The 20,086-nt window shown below is 41.3% G+C and overlaps 1 protein-coding gene across 2 annotated transcripts in view; it reads left to right on the forward strand.

Moving 5' to 3' along the window:
- rab28 (RAB28, member RAS oncogene family) overlaps nt 1-15,245 on the forward strand; it is a 28,831-nt gene extending 13,586 nt beyond the window's left edge. The window contains exons 5-8 of one of the 2 annotated variants that reach the window (XM_072436001.1): nt 9,450-9,553; nt 9,631-9,708; nt 12,444-12,548; nt 14,117-15,245. In XM_072436001.1, the coding sequence (XP_072292102.1) occupies nt 9,450-9,553; nt 9,631-9,708; nt 12,444-12,542 (281 nt within the window). In that variant the 3' untranslated portion in view covers nt 12,543-12,548; nt 14,117-15,245. The remainder of the gene's footprint in view (nt 1-9,449; nt 9,554-9,630; nt 9,709-12,443; nt 12,549-14,116) is intronic. The other variant, XM_072436009.1, reaches the window with a different exon arrangement.
- Nucleotides 15,246-20,086: the final 4,841 nt, after the last annotated feature.

Genomic DNA, 20,086 nt, shown 5'->3' on the forward strand with positions numbered 1-20,086 from the left:
CTTTAAGATGCTCCATATTGTTTATCATATAGTTTGAAAGAGCAATCGTACACATTCTAAACATGACAGTCGAACCTGACACGATACATCAGCTTACATACATACGTCGTGTTTACGATATGGGGATTTGGGCCTTTGCTTGCTCCCCAGTCACTGCTTTTCTCATTGCTCGAGCTCTTGGGAGCCCAGAACATTCATCATGCGCTTGTACAGCCCTTATTTGGGTGACTTAAATGGGTTCATTTCTCTTAACCTCTCCTCATCACTCATGGCTTTTGCACTGAGCTCTAACACTCTTCACAGGCGACTCACTCAGGCCTGCCATGGGAAACATCTCCGGCCTTGTGCAGAGAAGGTCTCCACATGTCCACTGTTTGTGCAGTTGTGTTGTACCTGCTTTTCTATTTGTCTTCTTTGACACACTTTTCTTTTTATCTCTATCATGCACCATCTCCAGACACTTTACACGTTTATTTTCAGCACTGGGCAAACAGAGGTGCTTTCAGGCACATGCTTAGGTGAGCTCTGAATGCTTATCTCTCACACGGTTAGACTAACACGTCGGCCTTTACATACAGTAATGTCTTTTCATTGGCCGTGGCTCTGTTGTTTTAAACAACATGCATGTGTTTCAGCACATCTAACACATATTGTTGCACATGCATTTCACAGTTAAAGTTGAAGCAGAACATGGGTCAGCTCTTAATCTTGATTTTCTAAAGTACGTCCTTGCCACCAACATTGTTGGTCTTGAGTTGTTTGCCCTCTTGGCACGGCCCAGGTGGGGCTGAAGCGTCCCCCTCCCTGCCTCTCGCGCCCGTCACCTCCATGCCCCTGTAAAGCTGCCACAGTTCCTGTCTGTTCAGTGTAGGCTTGCACATTTCTTAATAGAGAGATGTTCAGAAGTCCAGGAGTGCAGAGGAGCTCAATGTGCTTCTGTTTTTGGTTTAGCTCAAAAATGTTTTTCCTGGCTCAACCCACTCGTACTTAGGTCCTCTTACAACAAACTAAAAGGTCCTAATTGCCCCCAAGGGAAAGGTTTAGCCACAATAGACATGTGGTGGGACAAAAGCCCAGTACTCTTACGGCTGCACCTCAGCCCTCCCCAGATAGGAGGGATGAACACGTCAGCACTGTCTGTGTAGCACCGTGAGGAGCTCAACCACAAGTTAGACATTGTAAAACATTATATATACAGTATTGAGCTGCAGTAAGACTCAGAGTACGCCTCGCAAAAGACGGGGAATGTTTACAGTTTACAGCAAATCCAGTGCTTCCTGTTTCCCCACATGGTTTATTATAGGTAGGAGGTCAGAATAGATACGTGTATCAAATTGTCTCTGTGACCGCAGTCACTCTACTCCGCTGGAAAATGATAGGAAGTGGAGAATTAGGTTGCATTAAGGCAATAGAGGGATGAGTGAAGGCTTAAAGCTGTAACTGCTTGAAATTACACACTTCTCTGGTGGAAGTTTTAAGTATATCTATGTCATCTTTTGCATTCAAAACATCCTTCTGAATATTAGTATGTGAATGCAGTACCACATGTAAAGTAATCATAATTTTTGCCCTTTGTTTTGCACTGGTTTTGTGGATCTCCCATAGAGCTCCTAAAATTCAAATGATAACTAAGGCTGCAACAGACACGCAAATAAACGCATTGCTCAGAAATATTACATTATAATAATACATAATAGTGAAAGACATGCCGTTATATTTTCTAAACTCGAACATGCCAACATTTCATTCATCATCGCATTAAATTAGCAAAGAAAATGATTTATTTATATTAGATGGACTACCAGTTTCATCGCATCTCATCCTCCTGGACTCTCCAGACTGCCGAAACATGGAAAGTCCTCATTCTAGCCATCCATAAAGCAAATATTGTTGCACATGCAGTAGATGATCAGTCTGGAATACCTTCTTGTGTGGTATGTCATGGGCCATTTGAATTGCACAACACAGCTTAGCCACCTGACCTGAGCGTAGCCTGGAACCCTCATCAGCTCAGCCCTCACTTTATTTCTGGGCTGCTCCACAACATTGATATGGAGGAATTCCTGGAAGGGGCCGTGCTGACACAGGACTGGGTAAATAATCGATTGATCTGCACCCACAACCATATATTTTCAATGTTGGTGAACTATCAGCATGACTTTTTCCATCATTTCTCTGGTTAAATGTCCTTTTTTTGCGGTGAGAAATATTACATCATTGGCTTGTGCTTCTGATTTAAGAGTTGGATGCTGTTTACTCAAGCAGTCTTGCACAGAACTCACTTTCCACGTTACAGTTCACTGCTGCTGCTGCGAGTTAGAACATATACTCAAAGACCAACGCGCCATTGCTTCTACGGAGACTTTGTAATTATGAAAATACTTATATTCACGTGACGCTTACAATTAAGAGGGCTTTCCTATCGTTATTATAGCTCATAGAAAACCACTGGCGATTCACGGAGGCATGTATTACAGCTCGTCCATAAAAGTCCACTTAGTTTAACGGCGATGGGAGAGCTGGGAGGACATGGCCAGTGGAAGGCAGGCAGCGTCTTGTGCGGTCGCCTCAGAGCGGGGCCAATTGTTCACTTTTCATGAGTCCTCGTGGCCCCATAACGCAGCCGGCCTGGCCCTCGCCCTCGCTTTTACTATGGCACTGACTGTAACCCTCTACCTCTTTAGCTACTGCCGCTTCACCTTTTTAAGCCCCGGCCAAACAAGAGTGTTTTTTTTCTTTCTTACATGTGCGGTTTAACATCAGATGCTTGTTCTGACACTGACACATTTCTCTGGCTAAGACGAGGCAGAGAGCTGACTTTTTCCACAAATACTACGACTAATCACACCATTTAAACATCGAATATCAACAAGAAATAAATGATCAATATTAATGAAATCAAAACGTACATAATTGATGAATAAATAAAAATAAAAATGAAATGAGCAAATAATAAAAGTCATGAATTAAAGGCATAAATTGCTCAACCAGATAAAAAAAAAGGAAAAGGCTGATATCTTTTGGTTGATAATGGTTATTTCCTTGATATCTTGCAATAACGTTGGCATATTGACCAGCCCTAATGACTTTACCTCTGATTCTTCAGATAGTGTCAATCTCTGCACACGGTGCTGCACGTGTGTGTGTGTGTCTACAGAGCTTTCATGAAGAACGATCAAATGACAAGATGAGCTGTGATCAATGAACTGTCGACAGAACACTTCTGACCTAGTGGAAAGGCGGTCCCCTGGCGGTCCCGGCCCGTTTCAGGCCACCGGGGCAGGGGCGCCTCAGCACAAAGAGTGCTCTGTCTCTGTCAGGATTCCCCTGAGGAGCGCTGCACGGGTCTGCTCACCTCGGCAGTACACAGCGCTAACACGCTAACAGCACTTCATCTGTGTCGCACACTTTCCATAACCGGGATCATCTTGTTAACGCGCAGGCTGGACTTAACACTGTGATATATCAAGATACACCAGAGATGTCTTTATAGCAACAGGACCTTGTCACACTTCTATTGTTTGTTTCTATAGCTTTGAGTTCAATTTAAATCGGCCTATATTTTATGAATTATCATATTATCATATGGCCTTAGATGGACTGTACCCCATCTAAGGCCATATGATGTTTAAAGCAGCATTAGTTTAGCCCTAGTACAAATAATATATTGTAAAACCAGCTCTGCTGTTTGCATCTGATTATAAAGCATTTTCTGCCACAAACCAGGAAGGGATGCTGGTGCGCTGTTAGCATGCTTGTTTTTGTTAGCAGTGGTGATGCCCAAACTCTGCTCTGGCCTCTGAAATTTGTAAAATGCACTTATAAACTAATTAGGATGGTATGAATCCAGCAGGAAAGGGAGGAATGTGTTTGGACCACTGAAAACTGTTGAAAATGAACTATGCCTTTTTTGATTTTCACGTTTTTAAGGCAGTGAAAATCAGGTAGACTACAGCAATTTTTAGAACAATTCATAATTTCTTTATGCATTAAACTTCACTGAATTGTAGGTGCTCTTCTGAAATATATGATATGGTTATGAATAATTATAATGTGAGTTGCTGTGTCCATTATTTAGCCTTTAACACACATAAAATCTTTTTTCTGGACTTGTAAAACACCTGAGAGTAAAAAAGGTCTTTTATAGTTTTTATTGGCTACTTGATTAAACCTAATCTAGTGTTGACCTTGTTTTTATATCAAATGGTGTTCTCCCTGTTTCTATAGGAAAATAAATGTGTTGCCGTCACTTACTATCAAATGGGTGAAAGACTGACGTATTTCACTGCCTGACTTGCACCTTGAATGTATTATTTCTTATACCAAATGTACCTCCCATTTCAAGGCTTAACTTTGAATAACAGCATGTTGTCATATGCTTAAATTACACCCCAAGCGACATTTCAGTGTTACAATAATTCTAGTGGACCTTGAAATCGCGGTAATATCTATCAACACACATTGAAATGATGATTTTTAATAAATGTTACAATTGCATAACGTGTCAGTGTGATTGAGATGGAGTGGTGCAGAGGGAGCTGCTTAGTGGGAAACATTTTAATAAGAGCTGCATTGTTAATCCACATTATTACAGTTTGTCTTGGTTTGTGGTTGTCATCAGGGAGAACGAGTCAAACTCTCTTAAAGGAGCGTGAGGTAATGTTGGAAGTGATAGGTTGTCCCCTGGGGTTGATTAGGCTCAACCCTGTAACGTTCACTTAAAGGGATATGACCCCTCAGATTTCCTGTCCCACGTTAGTACCATACACCCAATTTTAACATGACGCTGCTGGCAATTACCTCGCCACGTCAAGCGTAGATTGTGATTGTTTCAATAGGTCCCCAGCTACCGCTCTCCAACACTGACACTGATGTCTCTGTCATCACAGCGGGCTTTTAAATGGGCCAGTGAGGAGTGTACGCTTTCAGGCTGGTGAGCTAAAGTAGAGGAGACGGGCTTTTGTGTGGCAGTGGCAACATGTGTTCACCATCACCACCACCATCACCACCATCACCACCATCACCACCATCATCACCACCACCACCATCACCACCACCATCACCACCACCATCACCACCACCATCACCACCATCACCACCACCATCACCACCACCATCACCATCACCACCATCACCACCACCATCATCACCACCACCATCACCACCATCACCACCACCATCACCACCATCACCACCACCATCACCACCATCACCACCACCATCACCACCACCATCACCATCACCACCATCACCACCACCATCACCACCACCATCACCACCATCACCACCACCATCACCACCATCACCACCACCATCACCACCACCATCACCACCACCATCACCACCACCATCACCACCATCACCACCACCATCACCACCACCATCACCATCACCACCATCACCACCACCATCACCACCATCACCACCATCACCACCACCATCACCACCACCATCACCACCACCATCACCACCACCATCACCACCACCATCACCATCACCACCACCACCACCATCACCACCACCACCACCATCACCACCACCACCACCACCACCATCACCACCATCACCACCACCATCACCACCACCACCACCACCACCACCATCGCCACCACCACCATCTATTAATGATCAATATCTGAGAATTACTTGATTAACGTTGCAGAAAAAGTTTCAAAGGTCGTCATCTGGACAGTGGTTTAAAATGTTTCTGGCCTGATGGCTTTAGTAAACAGCTGTAGCATGAAATGGGGAGAGAGAGGGGGGAGACCTTCAGCAAATGTTACCCACAGGAGAGTCATTTCCAATCTTTTTTTTCTTACTTTTTCCGTTTATAGAGTTATATATTTTTGGGCAATAAAATTAAGATATTACGCATGTTGTTTTGAGGATATACTCTATATTCAAATGTTGCATATCGTTTAAAGTTAAAAAAAATCTAGAAAAATAGCAGATTAGAAAAATAAAAACTGAAAATTAATAATACGCCTTCTTATAAGGGGGTGGTTATATTTTCGCTCTTTTGTCACGCATTATCCAGACATTTCAAAAATAATTACCGGTAAGTATAATAAAGCAATGTAGTGATAATGTATATAATGAAGAATTTGTATTTGAGTGCAAATATTGATAATGAAAAACAAGTAGTTTGTCTACATTTGTTTGGTGTTCCCATTTGTACAGCGTGTCACAACAATTCAATTATTTATGCTAAAAGCCCAATTTGTCCAGCCGATATTTATCTGAGTGTTGTGTTGTGACGGCAGTGACAGGCGGTGCTCTTAAATAAACAGACTTGGTGGCTGGAGCGAGGGGGGGCCGTGGCTCCAGACGCTGAGGATCTCCTCCACTATCTCTACGCGCGCTCAGGCCTAAACAGTTCATTTTGTGTTTGCAGTCACTTCCTCTGGGTTGTTAAGCTGATGTAGCGTTTGACAGAAATGGAAGGAAACCAGATCATCGAAGCGAGATTGTTCTAACCTGATAAGTAGAGATGGGTACATTAGTGAGAAAAATGAAGAAAACACTAATAGAGTGGGATTAGTCTGGGGCTTTGTCCACACAGAGAGACGCCACAGGCTGCAGAGTGTGGGGCAGCCCAATATACGTGTCATTGGTAGATATTGGTTGGACCTATGCATAAAATAACAACAATACAATATTTTAGTACAAATGTATTCATATATTAACTTAATAATAGGCTGAAGGTGATAATTCAAATATAATGGTTTAATTGTTAATAATTTATTTCTTTTTAAAAATTCCAGTGTTTTTTTTTTTGTACATTTTCTTTATTAATAAAAAATATTTGCTGTTACATTTTCTAACAACTCATTTGTAACTCCTCTAAATCTGTCGCCTTGCATTTAAGGGAAAAAAAACAAACCTGAACTTAGTTAAAATAATTAAGTAAGGAGCAAAGTGCCCTCTAAATCCACCTTTAGACACTACATTCACATTTTAAATCAGGTACAGTGCCTTTTTAAAACTGTTTACAGCCTCATTGCTTTCTCTCCTGTGGGTCTTCATACCATTGTAATAGTAAATGTTGCCCAATCTGATGACACATGATTAATAACATTTCCCAAGTGTGCAGGATCCAACGGCTTAGTCGTGTTTACATCTAGTAGCATGCAGGGTACCTCTGCTGTTAATGACAGGAATTAATAATGCACTGACGCCTATGAGACAGTTCTGTTTATGCACAGGCACTGGACAGTCTGCGGGGCTGATGTAAAAGTGTCGACCCTAACCCACAATGCTTTATGTTGAAACTGCACATGACAGGATTGTAATGGTCTGTTTTAGTCTGAATTTATTTTTCCAATTGTGTGTTTTGTCATTACTATTTGCACTTTGCTTGGTCGGGTCATATGGTTTACTGAGAAATTAATTAATATGGATGAGCTCAATGTTTGCATTTTGCCCTTTTTTGTCTTCCCCTGGCTTGGTCCAGTCATCTCCGAGACAGACGCGCGCACAATCCACACACCAATCCACACACACCAATCCACACACACACACACACACACACCAATCCACACACACCAATCCACACACACCAATCCACACACACCAATCCACACACACCAATCCACACACACACACACCAATCCACACACACCAATCCACACACACCAATCCACACACACACACACACACACACACACACACCAATCCACACACACACACACACACACCAATCCACACACACACACACACACACCAATCCACACACACACACACACACACACACACACACACACACACACACACACACACACACACACCAATCCACACACACCAATCCACACACACACACACACACACACCAATCCACACACACACACCAATCCACACACACACACACACACACCAATCCACACACACACACCAATCCACACACACACACACACACACCAATACACACACCAATCCACACACACACACACACACACACACACACACACACACACACACACACACACACACACACACACACCAATACACACACACACACACACCAATACACACACACACACACACCAATACACACACACACACACACACCAATACACACACACACACACCAATACACACACACACCAATACACACCAATACACACACACACCAATACACACCAATACACACACACACACACACCAATACACACACACACACACACCAATACACACACACACACACACACACCAATCCACACACACACACACACACACACCAATCCACACACACACACACACACACACCAATCCACACACACACACACCAATCCACACACACACCAATCCACACACACACACACCAATCCACACACACACCAATCCACACACACACCAATCCACACACACACACACCAATCCACACACCAACCCACACACACACACACACACACCAATCCACACACACACACACACCAATCCACACACACACACACACACACCAATCCACACACACACACACACACACCAATACACACACACACACCAATACACACACACACACCAATACACACACACACACACACACACCAATCCACACACACACCAATACACACACACACACACACCAATCCACACACACACACACACTCCAAGGGGCATGAGAACAGACTAAATCCTTCACAAACTCAATGAAACCACACACAAAGAGTAAAACTCGGAGGGAGACTAGCGAAATGCTACACCGTACAGTAGCCTGACCTCCTCTAGCTAACACAGACACATGCACCAGATACTGGGCGTTGCCACATTTGCACACAAAGACAGAAATAAAGACTGCGGCTATTGCTTTCAGGAGCCAGACCCCCGGGTGACCTTGCTGACTGACCCCTGCATGACCCTGCAGTGAGGAAGGTGAGAAGCAGAGTGCTGGGTATCACTGACACCAGGGACACCTCGACAATAGTGAAAAAGAAACTTCTGCACTAAATCAACAGCGGTGACAAACTTGGTTCTTAGGCTTGAATCTCATAAGTCAGAATCTTTTTCATCTTCGCTCTGAACTAGGACTGTAGCCCCAAGTCTTTGGTCTTTCACATATTATTTATGCCATAACTTTCTCCTGGTTCAAACTGGTTTGTTAATCGAGGTACATGGCTTCAGGGTGCAAATGCACAGAGCCTATAAGCTTACATTGTGGAATGTGTCAGTGTATCATGAGCTGACAGTGACATCTTTGGGTCATTTAAAAGATAAATTAGTTTGGTTGATTTAAAATATATTAACTGCAAATAACATTGAGTTATAGTTTGTTTAAAGACTTAGCATCTTTGTACACTGGACAGACCTTCTGCCATCTTAGCTCAAGAGTAAACGGTTATCTCCTTTGTTTACTTTTAGATGTGTGGTAGTTAACCCTGCAAGAGCTTTAGAATAACAATTGTATAAATCTACCTTATTATCTTTGTCACGTGCCGCTGTTTCTTTCACAGTCGACCTGGAGCACATGCGGGCAGTGAAAGCTGACAAACACCAGCGCTTCTGCCAAGAGAACAGCCTCCTCAGCCAGTTTGTTTCTGCCAAGACAGGCGACTCCGTAAGTACAACAGTGGAGTAACTGCTAAACTTGGAGTTGTTTCGGTCATTGCAAACTACATGTTTTGTCTGTTACAGGTGCATCTCATTTTCCAAAAACTGGCAGCTGAGATCATTGGTATAAAACTCAACAAAGCTGAGCTTGAGCAGTCCCAGGTCAGACATGTCCCTGTGCTCCAATGTCTATGTCTGTGGAATCACTACATATAATGTCATTAATATGGTTTATTTACGCTCTCTGGTTTATTTAACCTCCAGCATGCAGTATACTGCGTAATATCTTGAATTGAATGACCTAATCAGATTATGTTTTCTGTACAAACATGGCTAAAGTGTAAAATTTGGAACAAAACGGCAGATCGTTTTAATGCCATTGATGTTTGTTTTATCGTTTTACAACTATAGTCTTAGAGTTACAGACGTAGTAGTCGGACGTGGTGAAGTCGTCGTCACTGCCTCAGTAAATGAAGCTTTCCCACGACCACAGTCAGTAAATGACCTTTTCTTGTGTAAACACGAGTTTGTTGCATTTACTCCTGTTGTGATGCCGACCATCTGTAAATAGGCCCACATTGAGCACATTAACGCGTGAAGTGAGGTCAAAGGTAGTCCAGTTTAGGGGTGACAAGGTTACAGCTTCCTCCAGCCGACCAGGGTTCCCAATATTGGCAGCTGTAGGATTTACAGGCCCACCTCCCCCAAAGGCATTAATCCTGGCTCTGATATGGGCGCTTGGAGCCACTCTGGCTGGACAGGGGAAGAGGAGCGTGGAGGCTCATCAGAGGTCAGGACTCTCGAGGAAGGGAAAGCATGTAAGGAAAAGTCTAGGCAAATTCTCAAGGCCCTCTCCCATCAGTGACACGACTCCTGGCTGACTGAGAATGCCCACGGCTAATGGAGCTGTCCATCTCACGGCCTTTTCCGCTCCTCCCTAAACGCCGTGTCAGTGAGCGCAAGTGTTATAATCCAAAGTAGACCAATCAAGACAGATGAGCACCAGAATCTCATGTGCTGTGCAGGGAATAAGGAGAAACTTCTTATTGCTTGTGTTATTATTTTATATATACAATTCCAGTGCATGCCAAGTACCAAGTGTTCTTTAGGGGAAAAACATAAATGTCTGAGGCATGTCTGGTTGCTTCATAAGTATCTGCCTCTCCAATGCCAAAAAGACACATTTGCATATTAACCTCTGTAAAGGGAGGGTATGTAGCCCGTGCTCTTACTGGTTTAAAAAGGAATTCAAATCAAGTGCTTTAACCCGCACAGAAAACACGTGTTCAGCTCCTTCTCCTCCAGAAGTCCAGGCTCATGATTGGTGCAGGAACTGGGCTTCAGGTAGTGACCAGAGAGGGGACTCATAGGTTTAAAACAACAGGATTTCAGCTTTGAAACTGGCAACGCAAATGAGAGACTCGCGTGAGGTTCATTCTGCTTTCTGATTGGATAATTAGCTTGAGAACCAAAACAGCAAATGATAACGTCAGCTTGTCCATCATGTCCAATGTTTTTGTAATGAAGAATAAATCAGCATTACAATTGTTATCAGTAACAACAATATTGGATGGGACACAGGTCAGGTTAAACAAATTTGAACTACAACTCTACTTCTCACTATTTAAACCTTGTACATGTGAAGAAATATCCCAGGTAACTAGCGCTCTGAGCAGGTCATGGCTTTGGGTTTAGCCCTTGGTCAGTGAAGCCTCATTATCAGTTGTCAGCATTAGAGAGGGAAACACAGAGGTCGTGACCCCCGACAGTATTATATCTTCCTGACAGTCTGCTCCGTCATGGTTGTGTGTCTCCCAGATCAGATAACGAGTCGTGCATCACTCACTGGCTCCAGAGCCCACTCTGACACCTCGTCTGTCCCGCAGCCAACCAGAGCCCACGTTAAGCCATGCGCTCCACCAATAAAGCAGATTAACTTATCTCAGGCGCCTCCAAAGGCTGCATTCAAGAAGACCATGTGACAAAATGAGACCGCTGCTCACTGTCTGCGTCCAACTATTGTGATTGTATTGTTATCAAATGCAACACGTCATCTTTACAACGCTCAAGATGACCGCATCGGCTGTCACGATGTCAAATTTTAGTGTTACGATTATTGTGGGGGAAAAAACATCACAATTTAACGATTATTCACGATTATGCCATGTGAAATCTCGTCCAACACTTTTCTATTTCTCAAGTTTGGGACCAGCTTTATGAAATTCAACTTTCTGAATGACAAAATAAAGTAAATGTGACACAAAGAGCCTGAGAGAAAAGTAGTTAATACACTTTTAGTTCTTACGATTATATTGTGAAATATATAATCCCAATTAACTGATTCATCTTGACATCCCTAGACTGTGACTCTATCCACTCTGCTTCGCTTCAGTTTAAAAAAAGTAGTTTTAAAGCTGTGCACACAAATCCCTGCATGTGAGTGATCTGCCAAAAGGTTTTGTGAGGGCTAAGAACAAGTTAGTGAGTTCACGGTTTAAAATCAGGAACCTCGTCTTATTGATACGACTCCTGTTCCAACCGTCAAATCCAAGACATTTATTCATTAATTAGTTTCTTAAAGGTTATTGTGGCCACTCTCACATTGCTGGAACAGATCTCGAGCAGTAAGTGTACATATTATGCTATGGTTTCTTTTTCAATTAGAATCTTCAGGCAGCAACTGTAGCTTCACATGATGTCATAATATTGGTTTGGCAGTGGGCCTCCCTGCACCATTACGACATTCTCCACTGCATGTCTGCTCTTTAAATCTTGCCTTTAACCTGTTGTTTTTCTTCTCTCTCTCGCCAGTCATTACATGCCGTTTGTCATGTCTTCTCATGTCTTCCTTATCCATTTCTTGTTTCTTGTCTTTGAATCTCTCATGCGCTCTTCAGATGATTGTGAAGGCTAGCTTGGTGGACTATCCCCAAGTTGAAGGCCATAATAGTGAAGAAAGGATCCCTCAGAAAAGCAAAATATGTTCTGTTCAATAGTCAGAAGTGTTTCGCACACAAGGTAGTTTTCCCCTCAAACCCAGACCTGTAAAAGTTGTGACTATGTGTAAAATGTAAAGAAAACTACAAGGTTTCATTCACAATATGCAGTACAGTGTGTGCAGCTGGCATACAATCAAGGAGCTACACACATTTACACCCATTTGTTACTGAAATACTATATAAAATCTCCAAACAATGCCATAGTATACTGTTTTCTTTACACTTCTCTACACATTGTCAGAACTTTTGTGTTGCTTTGTAGATTCTCAGCACTAGTCTAATCCGTCGTTCTCAGCTAATGTTGAATCCAGGTTGTGCGTTTTGCTGACTAAGTAGTGTGACGCGGTTAGAAAACGCTCCTCGCTGGTAATGCACACGGCTCCGTTCCCCTGACCTCCCCCGGCCTCCCCCGGCCTCCTGTCTGGTGTGGGGCAGGAGTCTACAAACATTATGACCACTGACTCCTAAATCACTTCATGGAGCTCCACTTAAATGCCAAATCTCCTTGTATAACACATTTCACTAAAGTAGTATTTTAAATGTAGTCGTCACCCATAGATAGACGTCCTTAGACTGCAAAAAAAAAAATCTAGCTTAGTTAAAATACCGTATTTTCCGGAGTATAAATTGCACCTGCCAAAAAATGCATAATAGAGAAGAAAAAAACATGTATAAGTCGCACTGGAATATGAAATGCAGTTGCAAGTGTGAAAATAACAAATAATGTCACATATAAGTCGCTCCGGAGTGTAAGTATAAGTACATAAGTATAAGTCGCACCCCGACCAAAACTATGAAAAAAGGTGCAACTTGTAGTCCGGAAAATACAGTAGTAGTAGTTTTGACTAGTTTAGATGGAACTTGATTAAAAAATTAGACTAGCTAAAATGTCTCTTGACTAGTTTCAATACATTGCTTCTTAATTTGATCTAATTTATTTCCTAATTGGGTTAAAAAAGAACGTACTTTTTATTTTTTTTCCTTATTTCTAGCTCATTATACCAAATGCCAGAAATCAAATCCAGAGTAATATTTTGAAAACTGTTGAATACATTTCAACCCATGCAAAGCGTAATATCCAGGTATGTTAATATTACTTGAATAAAGAATATTTTTTTATTTAAGCTAATTTGACTTAACAAGTAACATTATCTACCAATGGAACTAGACTGTTTGCACTTATACCATTGCATGTGCAATTACTGTCGGGATCACATGCAATGGTATTTATTTATTTATTTGTCTATGGGAGTTTTTGTTTATAGGAGATCTTCTACTGAAAGTGTTTTTCAAACTTCCTATAAGCGATCTGTTCTTCTGTATCTACCTCTGTATCTTCCTGCGTTGCACCAATGAAATTTCCCCATGTGGGACAATAAAGGAATATCTTATCTTATCTTATCTTATAATAAGCACTTGAATAAAACAAAAAACATCTTGAAAAACATTTCTTAATTCAAGTCTTTTTCAGTACTTTTTGCAGTGTATTGAATTGTAAGTTACTATTTTCTTATTTGTTTGTTGCATCCACGCTAACAATCTGCTGTTTTTCCCCTGTTTGGATGTTTTAGCGTGTGGTGAAGGCCGACATCGTGAACTACAGCCAGGACTCGGTGGCCCGGACAGTCAACCCGCCGCGCAGCTCCATGTGTGCGCTGCAGTGACCGCCCAAAACGCCAACGTGTGACTGAAAGGTGTAAATTGTGCATCAGTATTGCTCCTCTCAAAGCGACTGGTGAGATGTGCGCTGCCAGTTGATGAGATGAAAAACAGACTGTGTGGTTTTCAAGGGCCTGGTCTGTAGTTCGGATATTTACCAGGAGTGATTTCTTGGGTGGTTCAGCGAAAAGTAAACGGAACCTCACCTTTTTAAGGTTTACGCGCAGCTATTAAATTTTTCGACTATTAATATCTAGGCGAGTGGTAAATACTTGATTTGTGTGTTGGTATTACGCTGGCTTTTCAGGAAATACGGCTGCTGATATTTTTTTTAGAGTTACTGAAAAATTCTAGTACATTCCACAGGAGCTCCACAGGAAAGAGAAGAGTGAGTTACAAATATATACACATATTTATGAATGCCAATCGAAATATATGACTTACTGCACATAAATAATACTTTAGTTAATTTAATTGGTCCTTGTCCCGTTATCGTATTTCTTTGATGAAGAAATTGAGACAATGGATTTTTCAGTGTTGATTATAAACCTAATTCCCCAAATTCTCAAGGAAATACGGACGGAAGCACTCAAACCAACCTATTCTATATTCTATTGTTTTCTATCGATTTAAAATATATTTTTAATGAGATTTTAAGATAATTGAAATACTATTCACATGTCAGTGTCCCGACTTTCTCTCCATTGTGGATTTCTTCAATATTGGACAGTTCAGTTTAGTTTTATAGCAAATTACATGATTCATCTGTTTTATTCCTTTACTCTCTCAAAATAGGCATCTGACCTACCTGATTAAGTACTGTATATTTGCCATATGTGTACTATATGTATTTGTAGAGAAAAATAAGCTAAGCTCAGTAGAAGACATTACATTTTATGTTCTTATTTGATTAACTATTGCCTTTGCCTTTGTAGTATTGTTTCTGATCATGTAGAAAAGAGAAGTATAAACATGAGAAGATTTGTATGGTTAAAGCATCATAAACACATGCTTTGAAATAAACCGCTCAACATTCTGACACACTTTTATCTGATTTTCTGACTTTGAAAACCTAGAGCACTTGAATCCAAATCAAAGCTTGGGCGAAGGCTCCCGTTACGCCAGCTTTGTTCGCTGCAGAGAAGTACATTGCCTCCTGGCCTCAGTTTCATTGCAATTTTTCATCCTGTGACAACAACAAGAACCTAAAGAGAAACGGGCCCTGGAGCGGCTCATCTTGTGGGAACCGCACTATGGCTGATGAGGGCACTACAGATTAAGCATCCGTGTGTTGAAATTCTACCAATAGGCTGAAACTTGACCACCTCTGAGATCCCCCTCTATACAAATCCACCTAAGTCTAAAGCTAATGAGCCGCCTGGTTTTTGTTCAGTAAATCCACACTGAAACGGCCCCTGAATCCACTCTGGACAGATGATACAAACGCCTTCATAAACGCTTGTAAGCTCTATTAATGAATCGCTTAAATAGTCTCGTCTTTTGTTGGCTCCACATGACTGTAAGAGGCTTCTGCTTTTGGGATTATTTTGTAGCCGAGTCACTGACACCGCTCCTGTGTTTGGAAGGATTCTGAAACCACACGGACAAACAAAACAAAGTCTCCTCTGCCACAATGCCGCTGTTGAATCTTCATCCAGGTGTGCTCCGTGACAAAGGTTCAACTCCGCCACGAGCGAGCTGGCGTTTTGAGCGAGGAGGGAGACGGGCGGGCGAGCAGCTGGGGTCATTCCTGCAGCACGTGCGTCGTCTCGCTCGGCTGGACGTCTTAGGAATTGTCTCGGCAGAAGTTTTTGTCGAGAGCTGTCACCGCCGCTGACAGGCGAGACGTGCCCTTGGCTTTGCCGCTGTTTAGACAGGTGTTTTTGCAAAGAAAACAACGGCAGGTCAATTCCAGCTAACAACACAGACGGAAGGAAAGAATATCGCGCTGTGTATCGTGCGTTACGAGGGTGAGGCTTGTGACAGATTGGCAGAAGACAAGGATGGTTTGAGTTGGGCTGAATTTGTCTACCTGTCCTGAAAAATGAATTGTGCTTTCACGTACCTTTTCCAACATAAAACCAGGAAATGAAGCAGATTTGATCCTTTGAAAAATGAGTACACATCTAGTGTAGTTTCTTTTGAGATTAAGCGCTAATATGCAAACATTTGGTTTGTGTGACATCACAACGTTCTAAAGAGTCCATAGTTTCAGATTGAGGTCAGGGAAAATGCAAACGCTTTGATCAAAGATGATTTTTTACATAGTTAGTAATAATATATATATATATAATCTAATATATATAGATGATTATTTTACATTTTGTTTATTGTAAACCACAATATTGATCTAAAACGGCTTAATAATAATTGATTGTGTTCAAAACTGCATTGTGGCATTTCACCAAGCATACGCACACATACAGGAACATTGAATAAACATGGGTAAAACACAAACATTTTTATCTGGCAATTACTAGACAACCAACTGGGCCTATCCACAAGAAACAAAGAGCTTAAGTCATCTCCTCACCAGCACAAATGTAACCTCGCTGTAATAATTTGTTCTGAATTGTGTGAATAATTGGTGACATTATCCAAACACATACTGCAGGTACGACTGATGACGATTCAAAGGACTTTGAGCCATGGCATTAACATTTGCCAACACAATCCCTACAAAAATGATATGTTTTAACATAATTTAGATTGTCTGGTTATTTTTCTCCTCCTCTTTCTGACGTCTGTGTTTCTCATCAGTGAAAATGTGAGATGACAGTTGTAAAAAGCACACAGGATGAGCTGGTAAGAGGGGAGCAGTTGTGGGCAGAGTTTTTGTGTGCAGCGGGACAGAGCGAGCCAACACCCTCATGATGGGCCTCTCACCGTCTTCTGTTCTCCACCTGCATCAGGGCCAGAGCGTCCCAGGAGCTCCACTGTGTTCATCCAGCAGACAGATTCAAGACTCTGAGGAAAACCCAAGTCTTCAAGTTATTATAACGGACAGAGAATACTTAAACTTGCTTATACAATACATATCTACTACTACTACTACCTCTGGCTGTACGGTTTGTCCAGATGATGGAAAGATTGGTAAGCTTGTGGTTAGAAACGTCAGTGTTGGGGATAAAGAGAAACTTATTTAAATGTTATTTAAAAATCTGTCAGTCCAATCCAGCTACAATGTCACTTGTGAGGGGGGAAAGCCTTAATTAAAAAAACAAATCAAACTTTTTTTGATATATTGACTAAATCATAAAAACAAATGTCTTAGATTTATAAGTGTTTTATGTGTAAATTGGCCCCAAAATTGCTTACCTAGAAATTGGTTAGTGCCAAGTTTGGAAATTTTAGATGAAATATATCATGGGGTATTATGGTATCTAATGAACTATTTTTGGAGTTAAACCCTCAATAAATCAACCTACAAAAAATAACTATTAAATATATATGTATGTTGGCAATACTTTAAGATCTATATCAGAGCGTGACCATCAATTATGACAAAACGGCCATTGAAGGTCAAAGGTGATTCTGTGAAATAACAAAACATCTTTAAATGTAGCTTGGGCAATTTATCTGTTTCCAGGTGAAGGATTATTTTAAAGGAACAAACTCAAAAACAAAAAATTTAGAGAATAGTTTGTTTTCTTTTGTTTTACTTCCAGATTTGACGTGTCTCCTAATAAAACCTTGAGAAAACCTCATCAGACTGAAACACTTCCTCGCGGGCATAACTCAAGGCATCACCACCTGTTGTCTCCTCAGGTTGTGATTTAGGAAGTCTCTTGTTTGGTTCTTATGTAGGATTAACACTAACTCACCGTTCTCGTAGTGTGCGTCTGCTTCAGCTCAAAGGCCCCGAGATTTATTTTGGGTGGAAGGATGTGGCCGTCCAGAGGGTCGTATTTATAGTGCATCGGTCTGCTGAGAAGTAGTGCCAGTAAAAGCAGGGATTCTGAAAGAGAGGGACACAAAGCTCGAAGTCTCTTTAGAGCCCATGGATGAGTGCTATTTTCACTGGGCTGTACTCAATAGCACTTAAAGCCAAACAGCTCTTGTATCAGATTTTACATGCAGCTGCAAATGAAATATGACTGAAGGCTTGTGCTGTGTCCCTTTACTGCTAACAGTAAAGCAGTTCTAATAGAGTGCTGATAAAGGAATAACATTGCACCAGTGATTATGGCGCAAACGGAGACGGCCTTTAAAACAAGAGAACTGCATTTTTTTTCTCCATAAATTCTGCTGGACAAGCTTAAGGAGAAAAAGTGAAGTTGCATGATACCGAGAGAAGAAATGTCAACCTATACAACCAAAATATACAAGACATGCAATGTGCGATATGTATAAAACTACATGTACTGGAAATTGCCGCCTGTAAAGTATAAATGAAGACACGCACTTGTTAGAATTTTTGAGCTGCACATGTAAAAACTGAACTTTTGGGGGTTATATACTCATTATAACAAGAGTGATAGAAATGATCATTAATGGAACATATTGCTACGGGCAAGATTAAAAGCTATACTCTATACGAGATTTTAAGGTGACTGTATTACTACATCGAATTAGAACTTACGGTAAACAAGTTAATCGATGAATCGCAACTAATCAATAATTGAGATGATTGTCAACTACTGCTGTAATTGAATCATTATCTGAACCATGCACAGACTCCACATCATGCCATGTCCTGAGAGAACAGCTTTTATGGCCCAGACACAGCACTATATGCAAAAGACAAGGAAACATGAATATTTGGTGTTTCAGATGTTTGCAAGTATACTCAAGTCACATTATGTCCCTTTATCTGGGACAAATGTTCAATCTAAACAACTAATCGGTTAATCAAAGGAATAATCACAATTAATTGAATAGCAAAATTATTAGCTGTAGCCTATATTTGATACTGGGATTGAAGATGTGAATATTTTGGTACCACTGTCCTGTATAAAACTTTCATGCAAGAGGGGCTGGGAGATATATCACAAAATGGATAATATATTTTTTATGTGATATGTAATGTAATACGTAATAAATTAATTCTAGTTTTGCATTTGAACACAACTAGAATGTCGAGAAAATCTGACAATATAAAGTAGTTTAATGGGTGAAAAAGAACTGATTAAAAATGGGATTTTTGCACTTTTGTGTTTACATTTGTGGTCAATTCACTTTTTGGGCAATACTTCAACCTCAACCCTGACATTTACAGGTGCATTTTAGTAGTAAAGTGTGACGGGATAATCAAAACAATTATTAAGATTTTCATTTTTGTAAATATCGCCCACCCCTACAAGCGTTTAATACATTTTCTAAAGCATGTGCATTATTATAAGTAAAAAGGAAAAGACCAGAACACAGTTACAGTAGTTACACCCAAACTCCACATTTGACTTATAACAACACCTGGATGCTTTTCCACGGCATGTGTCTGTGGGAAACTGAGATCTTTATAACCGGGAGCTCTGTTTGGATCATGAGCTGGATAAAAGATGACAGTGATTTCACCCTGTAAAAATGGCACTAATGATCCACCCCCTGAGTATTTGGCTCTTCCCCAACAGCTCACTCCGGTCCACGTCTTCCCCGAACAAAAGAGCAGCTCCTGGGTGGGACCAGCGCGGGTGTCACGTTTTGACCGCATCTACAGAAGATAAATATCCATAAAATTGATGCTCGGGGAACGATTACAACTCATTACTCAGCCCAGCCTCTCTCTGTCGCTTTCTGCTTTTGTGATTCCAGCCTCATTGTCCCTCAAACTACTGGGGATACCACACCTGATACGGGAGCCATTGACTTCTTTAAGTGCTATTCATTACTGGCTGAAAATAGCATTTATCCAAAGATGACACTCCGGACTTTTCAAAAAGGCT

The sequence above is a fragment of the Eucyclogobius newberryi genome, unplaced genomic scaffold (assembly GCF_026437365.1).
Source record: "Eucyclogobius newberryi isolate DKJ021-1_F unplaced genomic scaffold, fEucNew1.0.hap1 SCAF_11, whole genome shotgun sequence".
In the NCBI taxonomy this organism is placed as follows: Eukaryota; Metazoa; Chordata; class Actinopteri; order Gobiiformes; family Gobiidae; genus Eucyclogobius; species Eucyclogobius newberryi.